The following is a 21,864-nucleotide window of genomic DNA, read 5'->3' as shown; positions in this document are numbered from 1 at the left end:
GTCCATAATGTAAACAGGAGAGATTGTGCAATTAAAGGGTATATGTGGGCACAATATTGTCAGCTATTGAGGTCTGAACTCTTGATAGCACTTCACATGGATATGACAACCTGGGGCTTGACATATGAGAAACTTGGGCCAATGACTTGGCCAGTAAACTCCATTTCAAACTGTTATCTTGAACAAAGCTACTCAAGGCTGCCTTCTTGTTATTGTCTATTCAAAGTCCTTGGGTCTATTAATATGAAAATAATAATTGTGAGAGTGACCTGCAGGTGTGGGACAGAATTGGCAGCCAAACAATATAGGCTCCCATTGTACACAAAGGAAATTCTAGTTGACTAATAGCATGGCATGTTCACCACCACACGTGGCCTCTTTACCACATTAGCAAGCACTGATCATATCGCCCTCATCAACACGCCCCCGCTACCAAACGCCGCACTTTATATCCGCTTCCCTCAGTGGCTACACGCAGCGATAAGAGAGCAGGTTTAATTAAGGGGCCTTCCGTGGCCAGCGTACCCTAGGAAACAGCTCCAGGCTCTCTGGTATGACGTAGAGAAGCAAGGCAGCAGGTATGATCCAGCTCTTTTCCCAATCATTCATTTCAGTCAGTCATTGCGTCAGGTCTTCACGGACAAAGGTGGTCCATATCTCAACCCAAATGTATCAGGTGTTTTGGTTACAGAGTATGATCTGCCCAAATAACTTGGTCTGAAGATGAAAAACAACTAGAAATGCCCTTGCATGCGCACCAAATACCAAGCGATAGCCATGTGAGTTTGTTTAAGAACATATCCTGTTTGTATGTAATCTTTTTTCTTTTTCTTTTTTCATTTTCAGCTGAACTAAATTAGACATGGATCATGACAAAACATGACTAGAAGTAAGTTAAGACCCAAACCCAGATGCACCATTCCTGTCCTTTGGTTTCTTGCTTGAACATTTAGCTCTCTGTGGTGATAGTACATCATGCAGTGGGTGGTGAGATCCACGCACCTACATCACCACACAGCAATCAGCTGCTTTTGCTTATTTTAACAGCATGGAACCCGTGTCTGCTTCCATGGAATTCTTTCTGTATTTTCTTTTCATGAAACCTCTCCTGCAACCCCGAATTTTTGTTTCACACCACGTCCAACAGATGGCCCGAGCGGCGCTCCGTGCAGACGGTGGGAGGGCCTCTAAAGGGTGCCGCTGTTTTTCTGTAGTGCTGCACGGGCATCTGAGCCTGGAGTTCTTGTAACGCCGACCTACCCATTGGGACACTGAGTCAGAGGGTAGGGTGACATTGGTGTAGAGAAGTAGGTGCTGGTCTAAGCTCACACTTTGTTGCCATTTTCAGCCATGTGTTGTTCGTTTGTCCAGCTGCTCAGCCTTCATGTCCACACTTGGGTCATTCTGGGCCATGGTTGAGAGTTAGCCCAGACAAAGCAGTGAATCTTTGTAAAACAAAGGACAAGATATGGAGCAGCTCACCTATGTAAATATATAACCAGAGATTAGCTGCTTTGGATATTAGTTTGACATCTATAAGTCTATTCAGCTACAGGCATTTTAATTTGCTCATACAACTGACTCTTTCAGTCTTTTAGTAGCCCAAAAACATCTAATGGAGTTTTAGAAGTGCAGCTATGCTACATCTATGAAAAGAACACAGATGGAACATCTTAAAGTTCATAACCATTGGCTATTGAACCGCAGATGCACCGTGAAGCAATATTCCTTCAAATATATAGTTTTACCAATTAGATAAATTGCTTTGTAATTAGTACTTAATGGTTCTGCTCACAGTGAGAAGGCCCTTCTGATGTTCCTGGCTAAAAATGGACTAAGGTGAGTCTTCTTTTGGTGGGACCAATGTTACATTCATTGATAAAACCTAATAGGTGTTGCATTTGATCTAATTACTATTGCATTTCAATGATTTGGGTTCACTACGTGCAAAGTGAAGGGTTGAGAGCAATGCCATTCGGGTGGCATGGACTAGATCTTGGCAATGGAAAATGGAGTGTTGAATCTCACTTCCTTGTCAGGGAAAGGACCGTAGTCTGTGTGCGAGATGGAAAGGCATGGGATAGACACATTCGACCTTATATCCTCACATCATTTCCACTTCCGACAGAACTTCTAATGAGTGCTGAATGAGGAAGGGTACACTGAATCTGTTCAAATCCTCAGAAGCTGTGGCCTGAAGCCTGTCAGTGCCCGTGATGGCAACAGTCCTAGATCACGCCGGTGGACCCCAGTGGCGAGGGAAGGTGTCAAGTTGAAGAAGGAAGCTTTCCAAGTGCTGCTCTCAGAGGCAGCTGCTGAGGTGAAAGATCAGTCTTAGGTGGAGTTTGGAGAGGCCATGGAAAAAGACTTTTGGGTGGCCCCAAAGATGTGCTGGTAGGCTATTTATTGCCTCAGGAGGGGAACACGCAACATTACCCATTGTGCCCTCAGACCGGAAAACTGTCCCAGACTGGAAAACTGCCCCAATAATTTTTAAAAATTGAAGTAGTGTTCTCAAATTGTAGGGGAATCAAACTACTCGGCCTTCTAGGAAATGTCTGTGCTGGATTACTGGAGAAGAGTGTGCGCATGATAGTTTAACCTGGGACAGAATGCGGTTTCTGCCTAGGTCATGGAACCGTGGAGCGGTTCTTTTATCTGGCTCAGCTCTGTGAGGGAGTGAATCTAGGCCACATCTTCTTTGTGGACTTGTTAAAGGAATATTGCTGTGTACTTTGGCAAGAGGTTCGCGTACGCTGCTGAAGGACTACAGAGCACATGAGTTGCTTCAGGCAGTCCAGTCTCTGTTTGAATGCAGTATTGGCTGTGTCCACAGTTTTGGTGTTCAGTTGTTCATTATGGGTTTCAGGCTTCGCCGAGGGCGTGTTTCGTTTCCATTCCTGTGTGTGGTTTTCATGAAGAGTATATCAAGGTACAGCCAAGGTTGTAGTAATGCCCAATACAGGAGGGCTAGAGCTGGCATTTCTTAACAGCCTTTCAGGTGGACCTTTGACACACATTTGAGCGCTTTGTGGCTGAATGTGAAGTGGCTGGGAGGAAAATCAGCACCTTCAAAAGTCCAAGGTCTTAGTACTTTCCTGGAAAACAATGTCACGCTCCCTTCAGGTGAGAGATTTATGTTTGTTTGTTTGTTTGTTTGTTTGTTTGTAAATGTAAGTATCTTGGGATTTTATTCCTGAGTAATGGTAAAAGGACTATGAGATTGACAAATGGTTCATGTCAGAAGCAGTGGTGTTGCAGTCTCTGAATCAGTGTGTGTTGGTGAAGCAGGAGCTTAATCCTAGGATGAAGCTCCTTGTGGTTAACCTGCAGCTGCATCCTCACATATAGTCACAAGATGTGGGCACTGATTGAAAGAAAGGTCAGGAATACAAGATGCAGAAATGAGGTTTCTCTGCAGGGTGGCTGAACTCTCACTCCATGATAGGGTTATAGAGCAGAGCGGTCTGGGAAGACCTTGGAGTAGAGCCGCTCCTCATCAAGACTGACAGGAGCCAGTTGAGCTGGTCGGGGCATCTCATAAGAATTATCCCCCGGTCAGCACCCACTACAGACATGCTCTGACCCAGACATGTTCCCAAGAAGGCCCAGGGGCAAACCAAGGACCCACTGGAGGAATGTCTTAATGTCACAAGGAGAGACTGGAATCTTTCAAAGTGAACAGAAAAGTCGAGGATGATCTTCTCAGCCTGCCACTACTGACCCTCATCAGAAAAAAGCAGACAGAAGTCGATGATGATTATTATTACATTTCATTCAAGCCCATCAAAACCTGAAAATAACCATCATTCTTTCGTGTGAATCTTTTGCTAAAAGTCACTACTAAAAATTTGTCCTTCTGCAAGATTCAATATGAACGACTCTAAGCAATTTGTTGCCAAGTCCACATTAGCCACTGATTTATTTATATGCTGACCAATTAAAAAACACTCCATGAATACAGAGAGGATGCAACAGTTGCATGCTGTGTTTGCCATTGTTACTGAGCGGCAATGAAATATTTCCAGCATTTTCGTCATATCCATGATTATACCAAACCAAAGCTTAGAGCTAAACTTTACTCTTTGAACTTTAATAAACTTTAAATACTGTAAAATGTTATGTAGGTATGTAAAACTTTACATACTTATCTAATAAAGGTATGCAAGGAGGCGACATATGATGTTAGGCCTGCACATCATACTGTGAGACTTGAAGCACAACGATCTTTTAAGCTGCTCTGACTAATGTAATTTGTGCTGGCACCTCAAAACTAGTGCAATAAACATTCATGTTACATAATAAAACCAAAGTCACAGGCAACATATATGATGCTACTCGATGAAGATCAGAGGCTCTGGGTTCCTTGTTTTCACTCAGGGGATCATTAAGAATAAACCAAGTGGCTCTGTAAACTGGCCCATGATGTAATAGCATGCTTCATGCTTTGCTTGAGTTCCATCCTGCCTTCTGAATATCTTTTACCCGATTCAATTATTTACAGGTACGGAACGTGACTGGGTGGGGAAAAGGATCTGAGAGTAGAACAGAGGACTGCCCATTAAAATCACATTAGTTCTCTCTACGGTATGTAAATATACAAATATGTCACATTGATAAGATGAAGAGGAATATTTGTGCAACAGAAGGAAGCACAACAAAAATACATTGGATTTCCCCCTTAGATTGTGGTGCCATGGTGAACGCATAGATGTGTTTCCTTTTAAACATGGGCATTACTTTGCAAAGCAAAGTCTTTCTGGGGGGCGTTTTTGTTGGAACAATCAGGAATCATAGCAAGAGATGAGATCCTAGGATGATCTTTCTCAGGTAATATTTCAGCTCTGATAGAGAGAACAGAGTCAGTGCAAAGAGCTCTGATAGAGAGAACAGAGTCAGTGTCAAAAGCTCTGATAGAGAGAACAGAGTCAGTGTCAAAAGCTCTGATAGAGAGAACAGAGTCAATGCAAAGAGGTCTGATAGAGAGAACAGAGTCAGTGCAAAGAGGTCTGATAGAGAGAACAGAGTCAATGCAAAGAGGTCTGATAGAGAGAACAGAGTCAGTGCAAAGAGGTCTGATAGAGAGGACAGAGTCAGTGTCAAAAGCTCTGATAGAGAGAACAGAGTCAGTGCAAAGAGGTCTGATAGAGAGAACAGAGTCAGTGCAAGGAGGTCTGATAGAGAGAACAGAGTCACAGAATATAGAGAGAATATGTCACTACCCAAGTGACATATCAGATTTACATGTTTCATTTGCTGAAAATCTTGTCAATCATGCAGCAGAGGCAGGCCAAGCATTTGCCTGTGTGTGTGTGTGTGTGTGTGTGTGTGTGTGTGTGTGTGTGTGTGTGTGTGTGTGTGTGTGTGTGTGTGTATATGTGTGTGTGTGTGTGTGTGTGTGTGTGTGTGTGTGTGTGTGTGTGTGTGTGTGTGTGTGTGTGTTACCCTACATGGTCATGTAGGGTAACACTGTAGCAAAGAAGAAAAACAGGAAAAAAACCAGAGAATTTAGCACAACGGAAAATACCATCTGCAAATGGAATAGTTGACTCATTAGAAATTTTCCAAAGCCTTTATAAGAAAATCTCCTCAAAAATAGTCAACATAGATCTGCAAATTTGAAACAGGCAAATGCTTGACCTGCCTCTACTGCGTGATTGACAAGATTTTCAGCAAATGAAACATGTAAATCTGATATGTCACTTGTGTAGCTAAATGACTTCAAGATGGCTGTTGCAAGCCATGAGATATTTCATAATCCATTATAATGACATCAAATATTTGTATTAATCTTTTTCTGACTTTACTTTATAACCATAAGGCTACTGCTAATTGAATCAGTCATGCTGATTCAACTTATCAACTAACATAACCTTAATGAGCTGTATCTAGTGGGACAGTGCGAAACACTGTTGCTCAAGAGAAGCACTGCCAATCTAATTATATGTACTTCTAGTTACCAAAGTATATGAGACTGCTTGTACATGAAATAATATAAGCTGATAAGCAACTTACATCATTAATTTCAGCCACATTTCTTGTGAAAGTTCTGACCTCCTTAAATATAAACTGAGAAATATATTTCAGGTAAAAATATTTAAGACCCATCGGCTACTTGTTTAAACACTGAAATCTAGAGTATGAATTAATGCTAGTTTTTTTTTTTTTTTTTACTGGGTCTAGTGGCAAGACCTGTATCTATCAGGCGCAAGGACACCAGAAGGGCAAGAGTAGCACATTTGAGCTCCTCAAACAGGAAGGAAAATTGATCCTAGAATGCTCCCCTTAACAGTGTTATCCGTCTGACAAAATGTTGTAACGTGGTGGCTGAGAATGTAGCGGTAACAAAGAAATTGATATAAATATGACCAATGTAGTAATAGCTGCCTCGTGGCGAAAAACGCGTTTCCCTTCTCACATGTTGCAGAAGCCTAGACAACACTGCCATCTTGTGGCCAGATGGCTGAACAGCCTGAAATACAACATAGTTCGTCCGGGAATTCCCGGGGCAGGCACTTATTCTGGTGGCATTCTTCAGCAATTATTAGAAGGCAGTATGACTTCGTTTGCAATTTTATTAAAGAACGAACGAAAGTGCACAGGCCCTCAGCACTCATACATTTGGTCTTCAGAGGAATGCCTGCAGACAGTGCGGACATCGTGTCATAGCATCATAAGATTCCCCCCATGCCGTATGCTGAGAAAACATGCTGCATCAAAAGGCACTTCAATAAATAGAAAAAACAAAAACTCTAATTAATATATACAACATTTACGGCGAGGTTTCTGTTTGTGCGGGATGGGCTCCGAATCGGTGAAATGTGACTAAAACGAATGTGAGGGATTCTTATGAAGTTATAAAAAAGGCTTGGTCAAAACAGGTCCAAGAAACAGCATGTAAAATGCCATATAAGACTCTTAAAAATGTAATCAATAGGTTTAAAAACCTAAATTTCATTCTTGTCGGGTAGTTTTAATCCTAGATATTTCACTTACTTGGACCTACTGACTCAGATGCACATGAAAATATGCAGAATCCATATAAATAAATTGTAAACATACTTTAAAAATGACAAACTATCCCTTTAACTGTGCATATCCGAGCTAAAAAGTGAAATGTATATATTTTAAGATTACAGCGAACCCGTCTTAACTTGCAGTTACAAAAGTAGAACAACCTGGTTTCAAAGTAATTGAATGTATATAATTATATTTATTTCAAGATTGTGAATGGTGTTGAGTGATAAAAAAAGAAAGAAAGAAATGAAAAGCTTTCATACAGACTCGATTGCTAACAAGCAAGTAAATGTTCAAAGACGTCTGGCATTTCGCAGCATTCTGGAGATGGATTTACCACCGTGGTTCTAATACAGCTGGTAGACCAAAGGGTCTCCACAAGCTCATTGACAGAAAGTAAAGATTAAAAGATAAGGCAACCATTACTCAGTCTTCAGGTTTCCTTTTCAATTTTCTAAGAAAGTCTTGCCTCCTTTTCTCGGCAAGGAACTCCTGAATTCTTTTATTCTGGGTTTTCTCTCGGAAAAGCGAAGAGAGCACCCGCTTTCTGGGTATAAAATGGTTCTGGGAGACGTTATTTCCATTGACCACCCTGTAGGCCACATCAATGGAATTGTTCTCCTTCTTTTCCTCGGATCTGTGAAGACTCACTATGGCCGGAGGACTTGTCGCAGTAAATCTGGGTTGTGCTGTCACTGCTTCAAACTCGGTAGTGGCGGCAAGCTGACTGACGCCCAACGAAGCGTCCTCGAACTGAGACGTGGTCTCCTCTGTCGTGAGCAGTCTCCAGGCTTCTGAAGTGTCCTCCTCATCGTGACTAGAACCTTCTGTGTCCCCCATGAGATCACTGGTCCTGGGAGGAAATGAAGTTCCCCTCCAAAGAGTGAGAGGGTCCCGAGTGGTGTCATATCTCATACGCGTGGAGGCGCCGACAGGTCTGGCGGTAGGAGAGTAGACGTGGGTGACGGTCACTGTGGGCAGGGTGTACGCTCGGGTGGGGCGTGGCGGACCGGCGATGTAGCTCCAAGGCCTCGTCCTGTTGAGCTCCGAGGTGTGGTTGCCCTCGCTGCAAGACTTGCAACACATCTGCCTGTAGCCAGCGTTGGAGCAGTATTCCCTCAGCACCTTCATACGACAGAAGACTGACTTGTCTCCTTTACAGCGTAGCCCTGGAACGAACACACACACACACACACACACACACACACACACACACACACATTAGCATATAATGCCTAGATTAATTCAAGTGAATATGGAAGGTAAAGCCTGGGGAAGGGAGAGGAGGAATGGACACAGAACAACGAGAAAAGTTGAGAGCTGAGAGAATTTTCGCTCTTTCTCTGCTAAGGTCTACAGTACGTACTGTCCATGGATGCACACCAACTCAGTCATTCCCAGATAGGAAATATTTAACGTCACTTTTTATTTCTTAACCTTTATAGACGTAGCTGACAAGAAGCCATATAAAGAACACTTACTCCTTCAGATATACACCATACACTGTACAATATAACGCATCATTTCTCCATAGTACAATATAAATGTGTGGGTTTTTTTTTTGTTTTTTCTATCGTATGATATTCACAGTTTGGTAAACACTTTGGTTAAACACTTACTATGACCACTTACTATGACCATCCGATCTGATGACACAATGAGCAGTTTTTTAAAAAAAAATGCCAACAATAAAACATCATTGTGAAAAATAAGGAATGTCCCATCCCGAGCTACATCTGAACAATCATGGCGAGTAAATGGCGTAAGTGGTGGTGCTACAGAACTGGCTCAGGGCGAGTCGATCCTCAGAAGCACAGAACTGAGGCAGGCTCAGCTCCTGCTGACCACCCAATCCCATTCATTAAGCCATGAAGTGTAGCTGATCCAAGATCAGACGTGTTAGTCCAAGACGTTTCACGCATATGTGATTTCTTCAGTGTCCAACGTAAAGCCGCTGACCTATACCTTTACATAGACTGTAGTCGGTAATGCAGAAAGGACTAAGTGCCAAAAGAACTATGTAAAGAGAAAAAAAGACTTTTTTTTTTAAAAATCAATGGGGTTAAAGATCTGTAAAAAAAAAAAAAAAAAAGAAGATGCTTAACCCTCAGACTGGTCTGGACGTCACTGGAGGCCTACGCAACAATGCCATGACCCATGTGGCTTACACCAGAGTGAGGCATTACTAACATACGGATAGCATGTGGTACAACAGTCTGAAAGCTACGTAGGCAATAGTGTTGGATTGCCTGGAGTGTTTCTAAATTGCGTTTATTTGGGACGCGAAATCCTCTTAGCGGAAGCCTCTTAATATTTTAAACCTTTCTTGCCCTGCCTTCCTGAATTGCAGCCATTAGCATGAATAACAACACAACAAAACAACACACTGACAATACAAACAAACAAAAATACCCAGAACCTCCAGTCAATGTGTTTTTTCATTATAATGTTAATACCCAGAACATATATTACATCTCTGTATAGAGTCATCCTGAATAATATTACTTCCCAGGCTGTGAAACTTGCCCAGTCTTGTCACAAAATATATAGACATTAAATACAATATAATATTTGTGTTAGTGGCATAAGACTAATTTGATAACAGTCATTAACATTATTGAATATATTAAACATCATCTATAGATAATCTCACCATGGAGTTCATAAATTATAGCTGTATCATCCATATGTTAGAAAAACCTTGCATGTATAACAGGGCAACAATCATAATAGACCAAGAAACAAGAACGTGACCAAACTAAAGAGCTGAAGGTATGAAGCCAGTGATTCGTTTAGCTGTAAAGATTCACTGTGGTCACGGTTAAGATCTCCTTCTAGCTGCCTCTCTGCAACCTTCCGTGGGAACCCAGACGTCTCACTGGTCCAGGATAAGGCATGAGATTAAGAACTTAAAGAAAACACATGGAAGAATGAGGTATTTGAGCATTTCGTTGACATATGTCCAACACGGAGCCGTGAAGAGAGCGAACTGGCCACGGCGTGGACCGCCCTGCCGCGGTCAGACCGCGGCTTTCCCGCCGCATGGTCAGAACTTCCCTGTGCCGCTTTCAAAGTGCGCCGTCCAAAAGGCTTTCACTGTTGTTCGAATAAATATGTACAAAAATACAAGATACAACATAACAGTCAACATGGCCAGGCCCTTTGACCCTTAATGTATTTTCTCTGGAATATATAGTGTTTATACTCATATACTTTATATTTAGAATATTATACAAAGAATTAGTCGGAATGTCCCTTCCTCCGCACAATGACGAGGCGACCGAGACCTCCACAGCAATCCAACTTTAAGCCTCCCTTTCCGCACGTGCAGTGCTCCCAAAGCCCGACCCGACTCCCGCGCCCACACGCTTCCCGCCAACTTCCCTGCCTTCCGTCCGACCCATCAACCCCTGACCCCCAGCTCCGGCCGAACCCCCCCCCCCCACCCCCACCCGGCCGCCCCCAGCTCCGAGGGGGGCTCTGGTGCAACCAGAGCCCCGGGGAATAAAGAGAGACCTCCCCGTAAGCTCCCCTGGGGAGGAGCGAGAAAGGGAGTGAGAAGCAGAAGGCTCCAGAGAGTGCGAGGCGAGCAGTCAGGGCAGAGCGAAGCAGAGCCACAGGGCCAGGGAGAGGGCCAGCGGGCAGGCCACGGCGGGCGCGCCGCCCACGGTCACCTGCCCGCCCGAGAGGGGCCGTTTACTTGAAGAGATCTTGGGCGCTGGGAAATCGGCGTCTGCCCGGGAGATCCACTGGATGAGGAAGTTCCCCTTGTCACCTGGGGAGAGGGGAGAGGGACGGGAAAGGGCAGGTATCAGAAAGGGGGCTCGTCACCCAGGGGTGAAAGACGCTACTGAGATGTAAGCTGACTGAGAAATGGGGTGGGAGAGTTGAGTCAAGCTTCAAGTCTTACATTATATTATTGGCATCAGTAAGTATTGTAGGCAATTGCTCGGGAAAGTGGAGCTTATCGGCCCTTACTTGGACATGGCATTAGCCGACATATCCTGATGTTCTCTGGCTTGGCGTCCATGCAGATACCGATGGTGTTATCAGGAGAGCCACACATAACCTGCCGCTCCTGTGTTCCGTTCCCACAGGTGACGGAGCACTGAGTGCACGCGCGCGCGCACACACACACACACACACACAAACAAACATTAACACATTGATCACATCAAATGAACCATGTGGCAGAGTTTGAAGCCCTCTAAAACATGTCCTTTCCCACCTGAGACCAGGGACCTGCCCTCCAGTGGACGGGGCAGAGGTGGCGGTTGCAGGTGCGCCGGCTCTCAGGCCGGTCATCGTTGCAGTATTTGGAGTTGACGGCTTTGTGTGTGCCGTCCGGCTGAGGTCTCACACAGCGCACGGGCCGGGTCTGAGTACCCGTCTTACCACACGGCTTACTGCACTCCTCCCAGTCTCCAGTCATCCAGCTGTGAAATACACACACACACACACACACACAAACACAAAAACACACAGACCCAGACACACACACACAAACACACACACACACACACACACACACACACGCACACAAAAACACATACCCAGACACACACACACAAACGCACACACACACACACACACACACGCACACAAAAACACATACCCAGACACACACACACAAACGCACACACACACACACACACACACGCACACGCACACAAAAACACATACCCAGACACACACACACAAATGCACACACACACACACACACACACACAAAAACACACACACACAAAACACACACACAAACACACACACACAAAAACACACACACACAAACACACACACACACAAAAACACACACACACAAACACACACACACACACACACGCACACAAAAACACACACACACAAACACACACACACACACACACACGCACACAAAAACACACACACACACAAAAACACACACACACACACACAAAAACACACACACACACACACACACACACACGCACACACACACAAAAACACACAGACCCAGACACACACACACACACGCCCACAAAAACACACAGACCCAGACACACACACACAAACACACACACACACAAAAATACACAGACCCAGACACACACACACAAACACACACACACACGCACGCACACACACACACAGACATACACACGCACATGCGCACACACACAAAAACACATACCCAGACACACACACACAAACGCACACACACACACACACACACACACACAAAAACACACACACACAAACACACACACACACACACACACACACACACACGCACACACACACAGACATACACACGCACATGCGCACACACACATTTGTTGAATACATTGTTAGGACTATATATTATATATAATTAATTACCCATATGTAATAAGAATTTTCAATCCTCAAACTCAACGTTTCAAACTCAACCCTAACCTAAACTTCAGTAACCAAGACAATTTTTTTTTTTGCCATTTTAAAATAAAAAATATATATATTACCCCCTTTTTCTGTGTTACCCCACATAGTCACTCACACTTACACACACCCCACACCCACGCCCAGACACACACTTTCGCCGCAGCGGCGGGGACGGGTGTGTAGGCGGGCGCGTGGACATTTACACTGGCTCAGAGCACTCCTTCTGGTTGCATGCTCGGCTGATGGCGCGTGGCTTGGGAATGTTGGCACAGAGCGTGCGGTGCACCATCTTGGCGTCCGACTTTCTGCGGCAGCTGAACCGTGTGTACTGCTTCCCTGCAAGGCACACACGGGAGGGGCCGGGGGTGGTGGGGTTGGTGGTTGGGGAGCGGTCAGCAAGCTGCAGGCAGAGAGAAGCAGGGCAGCAGGTGTAGCTGCGGCACAGCGTTTACCTCCGCCACAGGGTTTGGAGCAGTGCGACCACTTCTTAAGCGCCCACTCAAAGTAGGCTGTGTCGTCCTGCGGCAGGCTGTTCTCCATGGACGACGCTGTGTCCTCTGGCAGGACGTACTTGTAGGACAGTGTGACGACAGAGGTGCCGTGAGACTGGACCTGGAGAGAGAACCACAGCAAAAGGGCGAGTTTCAGGGCAACAGGGAGTGGGCCTGATCCGAAACAAACGCTGGCCATGAGCACATTTCCCGAGTTGTTAAGAAAAGGTATGTGTTGTGTAGAGATCACGTTCACGTGAAGTATTATCTTAACATCACCATAACTGTTACAGCGTGTTTAAAACAATTCTTCCTTTAAAACCTTACAATGACCTTTGTGCTACATTCTCTTCCCAAAGCTAATTACTCTCGTTATCTGCTGTTTGTCAACACCATGCACGAATCCTGAATTCATCCTTTTTCCCCCCCCGACCTTTTTGTTCAGACTGCTGTTATTTTCAGTTACTGATACACAGCCTGTTCCCATTCTCCCCCACTAACGAGCTCCAGGTCAGAACACACGGGCAGCGTCTACCAGCCCTGCCGCGCCCCCTCGGCCTCGTTACCATGACGACGACTCCGTATCTCAGCGGTCCCGTGGTCTGCATCATCTCCGTGTCATCATCGTTTTGGTACTCCCACAGCACGCCTTTCTCGATCACCGTCCTCGACTCGGGAAACTCGCCCTCGCCGTTCAGGAATAGGTGGTCCGTGGCCTGGTTCTTCACCGCTAACGGGAAAACACCAGGCAGCTTTTAGGGTGGCCATGCCTCACAGAGTATAACTCACAAAAGGAGGAACTCAGCAAGGAGCACTGAAGAACAGGCCTGGTTACGCCGAGCTTCAGCATTTAAGGTGCTCGACTGGCAATCAGAAGGTTGCTGGTTCAAGCCCCACTGTTGCCAAGTTACCACTGTTGGTCCCCTGAGTGAGGCCCTTAACCCTTGATTGTTCGACTTGTACTCAGTCATAATAGTAAGTTGCTATGGATAAAAGCATCAGCTAAAAGCTCTAAATGTAAATGAAGTGCTACTTCCCACAGGTTCAGACGTTTTAACAGTCACTGAGGCGGCGAGCTGGAACTTCTGACTTTCTCAACGCCAAGAAGAGTCCAGACCGCTCCGTCAGAAACAAGCAGTGGGATGCCAAACTCTCCGACACTTGATTTACAGGCTCCAGGGTTCCATTCTCACGAATTGCGAGGGTGTCCTGACAGACCGAGTTCCTTACCCAGAATGTGAGGGGTTCCTTTAAACTCCCTGATGACAACGTGCCTCGCCCCTCTGGGAATTTCCAGGATCTTCAGATAACCTGAGGGTTCGTTTGAGAAAAGGATGGAGACTACACTTTTGGAGGAAAAATTCTACAAAACAAAACACATGAGTGCTTTTGCTGAACTAGGAACAGATATGGATCAGGAAGTAGGGAGGGGATTTCCACTCAGAGATCCAGACAAGACAAAGCAGTTATCAAAGCATTTAAATATAGCAGCATATTTACAATAGTTACAGTTCAACAACCCCTGACTGTAAAAGCAGCAATTAGTCACTGGCCTACTAAGGTTCCTGTAATAACGTGGGTGCTTTATCTGAAATGGACACTGGGAGTAAACTGTTACTCATAACATTAACTTAACGCATTCGTGTAATTATCTGGAAAAGTGTCAGAAGTCTGGCAGAAAACAAACCGCAGCGCACACCTGGTTTCTTGGCACTGCGGGTGAAGTGTCCTGTGACGTTCTTGCAGGTGGAGTTGTTCCCACCGCACACGCCACACTTGTCTTCCTCCAGATCCGAGGCTATCACGTTATCACAGCCCACTTTCTGCACAAGCACCAATGACAATTAAGTCTGCTGTACAATAAGAGCGGATCATGGGTTATAGAGCATGTCTGCTGTTCCTGGACCAGTCTGGACAAGTTGTGCAAAGGCACCGTGTGAGTGAGTGATAAACAGAGCACTGGGGCAAAAGGTCACAATAAGCAACTGAGTAGATCCGATACTGTATGTGCAGTGGTGATCTGATACTGTATGTGCAGTGGTGATCCGATACTGTATGTGCAGTGGTGATCTGATATTGTATGTGCAGTGGTGATCTGATACTGTATGTGCAGTGGTGATCTGATACTGTATGTGCAGTGGTGATCTGATACTGTATGTGCAGTTGTAATCTGATATTGTATGTGCAGTGGTGATCTGATACTGTATGTGCAGTGGTGATCTGATATTGTATGTGCAGTGGTGATCTGATACTGTATGTGCAGTGGTAATCTGATATTGTATGTGCAGTGGTGATCTGATACTGTATGTGCAGTGGTGATCTGATATTGTATGTACAGTGGTGATATGATACTGTATGTTCAGTTGTGATCTGATACTGTATGTGCAGTGGTGATCTGATACTGTATGTTCAGTTGTAATCTGATACTGTATGTGCAGTGGTGATCTGATACTGTATGTTCAGTTGTGATCTGATACTGTATGTGCAGTGGTGATCTGATACTGTATGTTCAGTTGTAATCTGATACTGTATGTGCAGTTGTAATCTGATACTGTATGTGCAGTGGTGATCTGATACTGTATGTTCAGTGGTGATCTGATACTGTATGTGCAGTTGTAATCTGATACTGTATGTGCAGTGGTGATCTGATACTGTATGTGCAGTTGTAATCTGATACTGTATGTGCAGTGGTGATCTGATACTGTATGTTCAGTTGTGATCTGATAATGTACGATCAGTGGTGAGAAGGATGGATTTCTGCCATGGGCCCAGTGTGTCTGGTGTGTGTGTGCTCATGTTTGTGTGTGTGTTTTGTGCGTGCGTGCACATGTACATTCCTTTCTCACCTCACACTCTCCGCGCACACAAACGCTGTACGGATCTTTATAGGAGCAGCGCGTGCCGTCGTGCACCATCCTCTTCATGGAGACCACATCTCCTGTCTCCTCAGACTGGCAGTAGAGCTGGCATCTCTCCTCGGCTACCAGCACCCACACAGACACACGGGGGGAAAACGCGCTCCTTAGTTTAACAGGAGTGCAGATCCCAAATGAGCTAAATCTGCCAAGTGCCCTGTTTTCACAGTTACCAAACTAGGGGAAGCAAAATCAAACTAGTCCCGTTATCCTCTCCCTTCTTCCCTACGTCTCTATGCTGTCTGCAAATATTAGATTTAACTTTACACTGAACTACATCGACTAAACTGGATTCATACACACCACAACCAGGCCCCTTAAGTTCAAAAAAACATTTGCACAACACAGTTTTATTACAGTCCTCCGAAAGCTGCCTCTAACAGCCAGCAGCCTCAGTGGTGTGTGAGTGCGGCGAGGACACAACTACGCAGTGGGACGGAAAGGGTGCGGCGCTCGACCGGCCGATCACATTCCGTCTGAGGCGATCGCGATCCGGCCCCGGCGCGAAACTGCAGATGTGACTGCTGCTTAATCACATTTCCATGTGCGCCTGCCCCAAACGCCGCCTAAGGTTCGGCTAAACACTCCCTCCGCTTTCCCCTAATGTTTCCACCGTCCCACACAGGAGCTCTGCTGTTTAGCTCCAGCGACTTCTCTCGCTCTCCCCCCGGATCGCTGCTGCCTGAGAGACTGAAACAAAGCGCACGCGCACGCACGCACGCACTCCCAGTCCAAGGACGGGGGTCGTTTTTCCAGGAAGACTTGCTCCCTTTTGTTCTCAGGAGTTCCATCATCCAGTGCTTTTGTCATTGTTCCACATGATGTAATGAAGTTACAATGGCCTGATAGCCCAACACTTGCTGAGAAGGGGGAGGGGGTGTGGGGTTTTCTGGAGCTGACGCATGCGAGCGCTGTAACATCGGGCCAGCCGAGGTTTGGAACCAACAGCTTCCGCATTTTTTTGTCATATAAACCAGAAACCCAAAACTGTGCTCTGGCTCGAGGACTACTGGCGATGAGTTCTCCAGAAGAACTAAAAAAAGGCTGAAACCTCCTGGCGTGGTTTTCAATCCCGCTCACCTACAATAAAGTCAAAAGTTTTATTTTATTTTTAAACCAGAATCCGTTCAGCGTATCTTCCAGTCAGAGAGGAATACATGGGGAGATCCTAGACTTGTGCCAGTCGTAGCCAAATGCGTAGCAGGTTTTGCACTGGAAGAGATGCATATCAGACTTCATTTCGGCACTGCAGAAACAGGTCGAAACGATAAGAAGCCTTCCAGGCACCATCGTACCTCGGTGTCAAGGTGGTGTGCAGGAGAAGTGAAGGACACAATCGGAATCTTACGGGAACGCGGTGAATGAGATTAAAAGCAAATACAAAACATAATGGTGACAGTGATTGCAACTGATAACCAACAACAGTGGTTACAACTGAATGGACTTTGAAACACGCCACACCGTGGTAATGGTGGGCGTTGGTAATGAAAGCGAAACACAAAGCACGTGGAAGTGCGTGAACAGACACAAATAAGACCACGTGGTGAATCCCATCACGTGGAGGAGGATGCTAGACAGGGGGAACCTTCCGGATTATCCTTCACTCCACAGGTACATTTGAAATGGCAGTAAATCCATTCCCAAATATTCCCGCAATATATGTGCAATAAACAGTTTAATAGTAATAACTCACGCTCAGGGTGTTCGTAAGGCTGCCAGTGGTGCTTTGTCCCCTGGTGCTCGAAGTGTGGTTCCCACAGTCTGCACTGCTCCGCACGGAAGTCAGCCAGGGCCTTGTCACACTCCTCCACGTTGCACAGCTGGAATTCGTAGCTGTTTCCGTAGCAGGTGCGTCCCCCGTTGGCTGGGCTGTAAGCGCAGGAAAGGAGACGTCACAGGGGCACGCTGCTCCAAGAACTGCGACCTTTGGGGAGGTAGCTAATCATTTCTACATTTCTACATTCTATGCTTTAGATTAACCGTTGATTGAGTCTACTGCCGAATTACTAACAATTATTAACAGCCTTGGTCTTTACCTGGGTCTCTACGGGTTACCAACTTCTCAAAATTTGTCTTGTTTTTAGTCACGCAACGGCTAAACGGCTCCCACGGCCCCGACCCCTGCGTGCTTCCGCGCGTAGGGCGAACCCACGAGGAGACGGCAGCATGGGAGAGGGCAGCGGGACTCACATGGGGTTGTCGCACTGGCGGGTACGGAAGCGCACGCCCCCGCCACAGCTCCGCGAGCACGAGCCAAACTTGGTCCACTGGCCCCAGTGGCCGTCCTGCCTCAGCATGTCCGATGTCAGCTTGATACAGTGACCCTTGAAACAGTGCTGTGAAGGTGGGAGAGCGAGAGGGAGAGAGAGGGAGATATAAACAGGACAGCTCTAACCGTAAGGCCGCATGGTTGGAGCTAGTGTAACAGCAGGCCGGCATAGCTCCCACCTTTCCTGTGGCGCACTTGGTGCCATCGATGGGCGGGCCCTTCTTGGTTTTGCAGAAGAAAGGGTTCTCGGGATGGCTGCACCAGAGCTGCTTGCAGGGGTCGTAGGTGCTGTACTAAAAGAAACAGTCACGCTCGCTTTCACACGCGCCGCCCGCCGAAGCCAAGGGCTGGCGTCCAAGCAGCATGGAACAATGCGGGGACATCCGTGCAAACCGAAGGCGAGGCGGGTTTGCACCCACGTCTCATGCTCAGTTACAGCGGGGGAGGGAGGGATACCCTCGGCTGGCCTGAAAACACCGACCGGTCAAGAAACCGGAGATGTCCGCTGTGCCGGCCTTTAGACGCGGCAAAAACGATGTCAGACTGAGATCCCGCATTTGTATGCTCGTCTATGCGCCAGGGCAGTTGTACATCGAACAGCGTAAAAAGGGTCATTTGGGGTCACACGTTTAAAGCACGATCCTGACGCATGGGTAATGCAGAAAGTGCGGTGAGCGTAATGGAAGCAGGGGTCGAACACACGAGGGACACCTCTCTGACCAAAGGCTGACCCCTTACCTGCTTTGCGGTGCATGCCACCTTTTGCAGCTATGAAGACAGTTTGATAAGAAGCCAAGTGGGCGTGCCAAAATGAACTTAAAATGAACCAGCAGGCCAGGAAGTCACGGCCTGTGCTGATCGGAGCATTCTTGTGATCTTGTCATTCATTCATATTTATTCCATATTTTTAGGCTTCTGTTATGCTACATTGGCATCTTTTGTTTACTGTTAACCCAATTAGTATCGTCAAACACTGTTAGATAGAGGGGTGCACAGACGCCTGGCATGCCGTGCTGCTGATGAGGGTGTGGGTAACTCACCGCCGTGCACATCATGTAGCCTGAGCCAAAGTCGAACCGGCATTGCTCGTTCATGGAGTAGTGCAGTCCCGGCAACTGGGGCATGGTTGGCCACTCGTGGTCAAACGGGTCGTCTCGCAGGCAGTCGTAAGTGCTGTGGGAAAGGTGACATCATTGTAGGTTTGGTAACCGGGCCACCCAGCCCTCAGCGAGCGCCCAGGTGGTGTGAACAGAGGTCAGGGGATTATTCAGTGTCGGAACTCTGCTGGACGTTTCTATTATTCTAATCCTTCGATAGGAGTTGGCCTCCCAATCCTAATCCTTCACAGGAGTTGGCCTCCTAATCCTAATCCTTCATAGGAGTTGGCCTCCCAATCCTAATCCTTCATAGGAGTTGGCCTCCTAATCCTAATCCTTCATAAGTGTTGGCCTCCTAATCCTAAAACTTCATAGGAGTTGGCCTCCCAATCCTAATCCTTCATAGGAGTTGGCCTCCCAATCCTAATCCTTCATAGGAGTTGGCCTCCCAATCCTAATCCTTCATAGCAGTTGGCCTCCTAATCCTAATCCTTCATAGGAGTTGGCCTCCCAATCCTAATCCTTCATAGGAGTTGGCCTCCTAATCCTAATCCTTCATAGGAGTTGGCCTCCTAATCCTAATCCTTCATAGGAGTTGGCCTCCTAATCCTAATCCTTCATAGGAGTTGGCCTCTCTCTCTTTTACTGCCATTTTTCTTCACCCATGCCCTCAGAGCCACCATCTTCTTCTGGGCTCCGCTTGAACCTCGCGGCCGACAACTTGACATTTCCCTCAAAACTTCACCAGCCGCAAGCCAGCGGCGGCGTGGGGTCCCGGCTCAGCAGGCGGAGGACGGGCGGGGGCTGGCGGGTGGGGCGGTTGGAGACACTCACTTGAGGTATTTGCTGAGCTCCTGCTGGCTGCAGCGGGACCAGTGGAAGCGGTGGAAGGCGGCTTGCACCAGCGGAGCCATAATGCTGCCCATGGGCACCTCGTCGCCACACTCGTTACCCTGCCCGTCGTGCTCCATCCCTAACCTGACCGCACCAACACACACACACACACACAAGAACAGTTAACCCTCATTCAAACACTCCACATTACAGGGACAGATCTGCACATTTAAGAAACACTTTGGGAAGGAGGCCGCGACAAAAGGCCGTGGCAGTGTGTCGGAAGGAGCTGCACAGAGCGCGTTAGCATGTGCGGGGCGTTAGCATGTGCGGGCCTGCCGTCGCGCTGCGCTGCACTGCCTTTAGAGTGTGCAGTAGGTGTGTGTGGGCCGGCGGCCAGAAGTTGGCGTTTCTCACACGTGTCCTGTCTCGTGAGCGACCACAAAGGCAGAAGAGAAACCATCTTCGTGATTCAGAGTGCAGCTCCTTACTGGGTGACACATGCCAGTCACCGGCGCATAACCTATACAAACAGACACACACACACACACAAAAAAGAGAAGTCATTTCACAGGGAAAACACAGATACAAAAATAAGAGAAAGGAACAGAACGCAGTGTATGCGACCGCACTATACGTATATGTGTGATATAATTTCATAAACATATCCAGCGTGTGCTGGTACTGGTCCTGTGAAGTGGGTCCTGAGGGCGGTACCCTGCATGCCCGTGGGCCCAAACTCCTGCCGGGTGAGGAAGATGGCGTGATCATGGTACTCGGCGTCGTTCTCATCCTCCTTCTGCTGCAGGAACGCCCAGCGGCACACGTTCTCCAGGCTCTGTGACGGGTTCCCCGGCTCAATCAGGCCCTTGGACTAGCACAAGAACCAGGAACACAGGAGCTGCGTTAGCATCGGAGCATGATGCTCCCACAGCTACAAACCACCAAACCTCTGCTAAACCCGCCCCACCTTCTGAAACAAGACGAAACCCCAACCTAATAACAACAACCAATGGAATTTAGATGTTTTAATTGAGGCCTGCTCTCAAAAAGCTCCGATATCAATGATACTGAGCGACAGCAACGTTTTTGGATGTCACACAATAACCAAAAAACCATGACTGCGGAACCTACGCCGGTCCGAACTTAACCAGCCAACTTAACTGTTTAACGAGCCGTCCAAATCCCAAAGAACGTAAACAAAGAATGTGAGACTGCGCTGAGCTCTGGGGCTTGCATTGCACATGGGTTCTCATCTTTATTTCAAAAGCACTTCTTCACAGCGAAAGCACTCACGTTCTAAACCGACTGGAGGGCTGCACCTTGGATGCGCTCTTACCTTGGCAGAGCAGAGCATCATGATCCGCACCAGCACCACGTTGATGTGAGCCCCCAGAGAGCCGTCCTGATAGATCTCATTCACCTGTGGGTGGAGTCGAGGAGAGAACGATGGCGACAGCGCCTTAATCCAATTCGTCTGAAGTGCGATTAGCAGTTTAATTAAGCGACTGGTCTCGGGAATAGGGCTGCGTGAGGTATGCGGACAGGGCTCTGAATCTCACAGTGACCTCAGGGCGCAATTAGTGGCTGACCCTGAGCCTGGACCTCCCGGGATTTCTCGTCCCTTAAAGGTGGTTGTGGGAACAGGTGTGCATTCTCAGAGACAGCACGGCACTTACCCATGTGCGTTACATGCCAGGGTAATTCGAAGGAAAGTGCCATGATGGAAAGAATACATTTGAAGCCTGCAGTGTCTCTGTGTGTGATTTCTATCATTTAATAATGCAGATATCATCATAATACCCCTGGGACAGATCAGGCAGCCAAAATAAACCCTCTGA

The 21,864-nt window shown here is 46.9% G+C and overlaps 1 protein-coding gene across 1 annotated transcript in view; it reads right to left on the bottom strand.

The window, feature by feature from the left end:
• Positions 1-6,595: 6,595 nt before the first annotated feature.
• adamts2 (ADAM metallopeptidase with thrombospondin type 1 motif, 2) overlaps positions 6,596-21,864 on the bottom strand; it is a 41,482-nt gene continuing 26,213 nt past the window's right edge. Inside the window, exons 5-22 of the mRNA XM_035527297.1 lie at positions 21,363-21,446; positions 20,741-20,897; positions 20,441-20,546; positions 20,024-20,167; positions 19,133-19,265; positions 18,272-18,385; positions 18,014-18,159; positions 17,517-17,692; positions 15,755-15,888; positions 14,608-14,731; positions 14,139-14,219; positions 13,475-13,638; positions 12,870-13,029; positions 12,621-12,753; positions 11,246-11,453; positions 10,996-11,125; positions 10,718-10,792; positions 6,596-8,186 (exon numbers count right to left, since the gene is read on the bottom strand). Coding sequence (XP_035383190.1) covers positions 7,444-8,186; positions 10,718-10,792; positions 10,996-11,125; positions 11,246-11,453; positions 12,621-12,753; positions 12,870-13,029; positions 13,475-13,638; positions 14,139-14,219; positions 14,608-14,731; positions 15,755-15,888; positions 17,517-17,692; positions 18,014-18,159; positions 18,272-18,385; positions 19,133-19,265; positions 20,024-20,167; positions 20,441-20,546; positions 20,741-20,897; positions 21,363-21,446 — 3,012 coding nt within the window. The 3' untranslated portion in view covers positions 6,596-7,443. The remainder of the gene's footprint in view (positions 8,187-10,717; positions 10,793-10,995; positions 11,126-11,245; positions 11,454-12,620; positions 12,754-12,869; positions 13,030-13,474; positions 13,639-14,138; positions 14,220-14,607; positions 14,732-15,754; positions 15,889-17,516; positions 17,693-18,013; positions 18,160-18,271; positions 18,386-19,132; positions 19,266-20,023; positions 20,168-20,440; positions 20,547-20,740; positions 20,898-21,362; positions 21,447-21,864) is intronic.

Source organism: Electrophorus electricus, chromosome 6, assembly GCF_013358815.1.
Source record: "Electrophorus electricus isolate fEleEle1 chromosome 6, fEleEle1.pri, whole genome shotgun sequence".
In the NCBI taxonomy this organism is placed as follows: domain Eukaryota; kingdom Metazoa; phylum Chordata; class Actinopteri; order Gymnotiformes; family Gymnotidae; genus Electrophorus; species Electrophorus electricus.
Note: the sequence above shows the minus strand (reverse complement) of the source record. Positions and strands in the feature narration are given on the sequence as shown.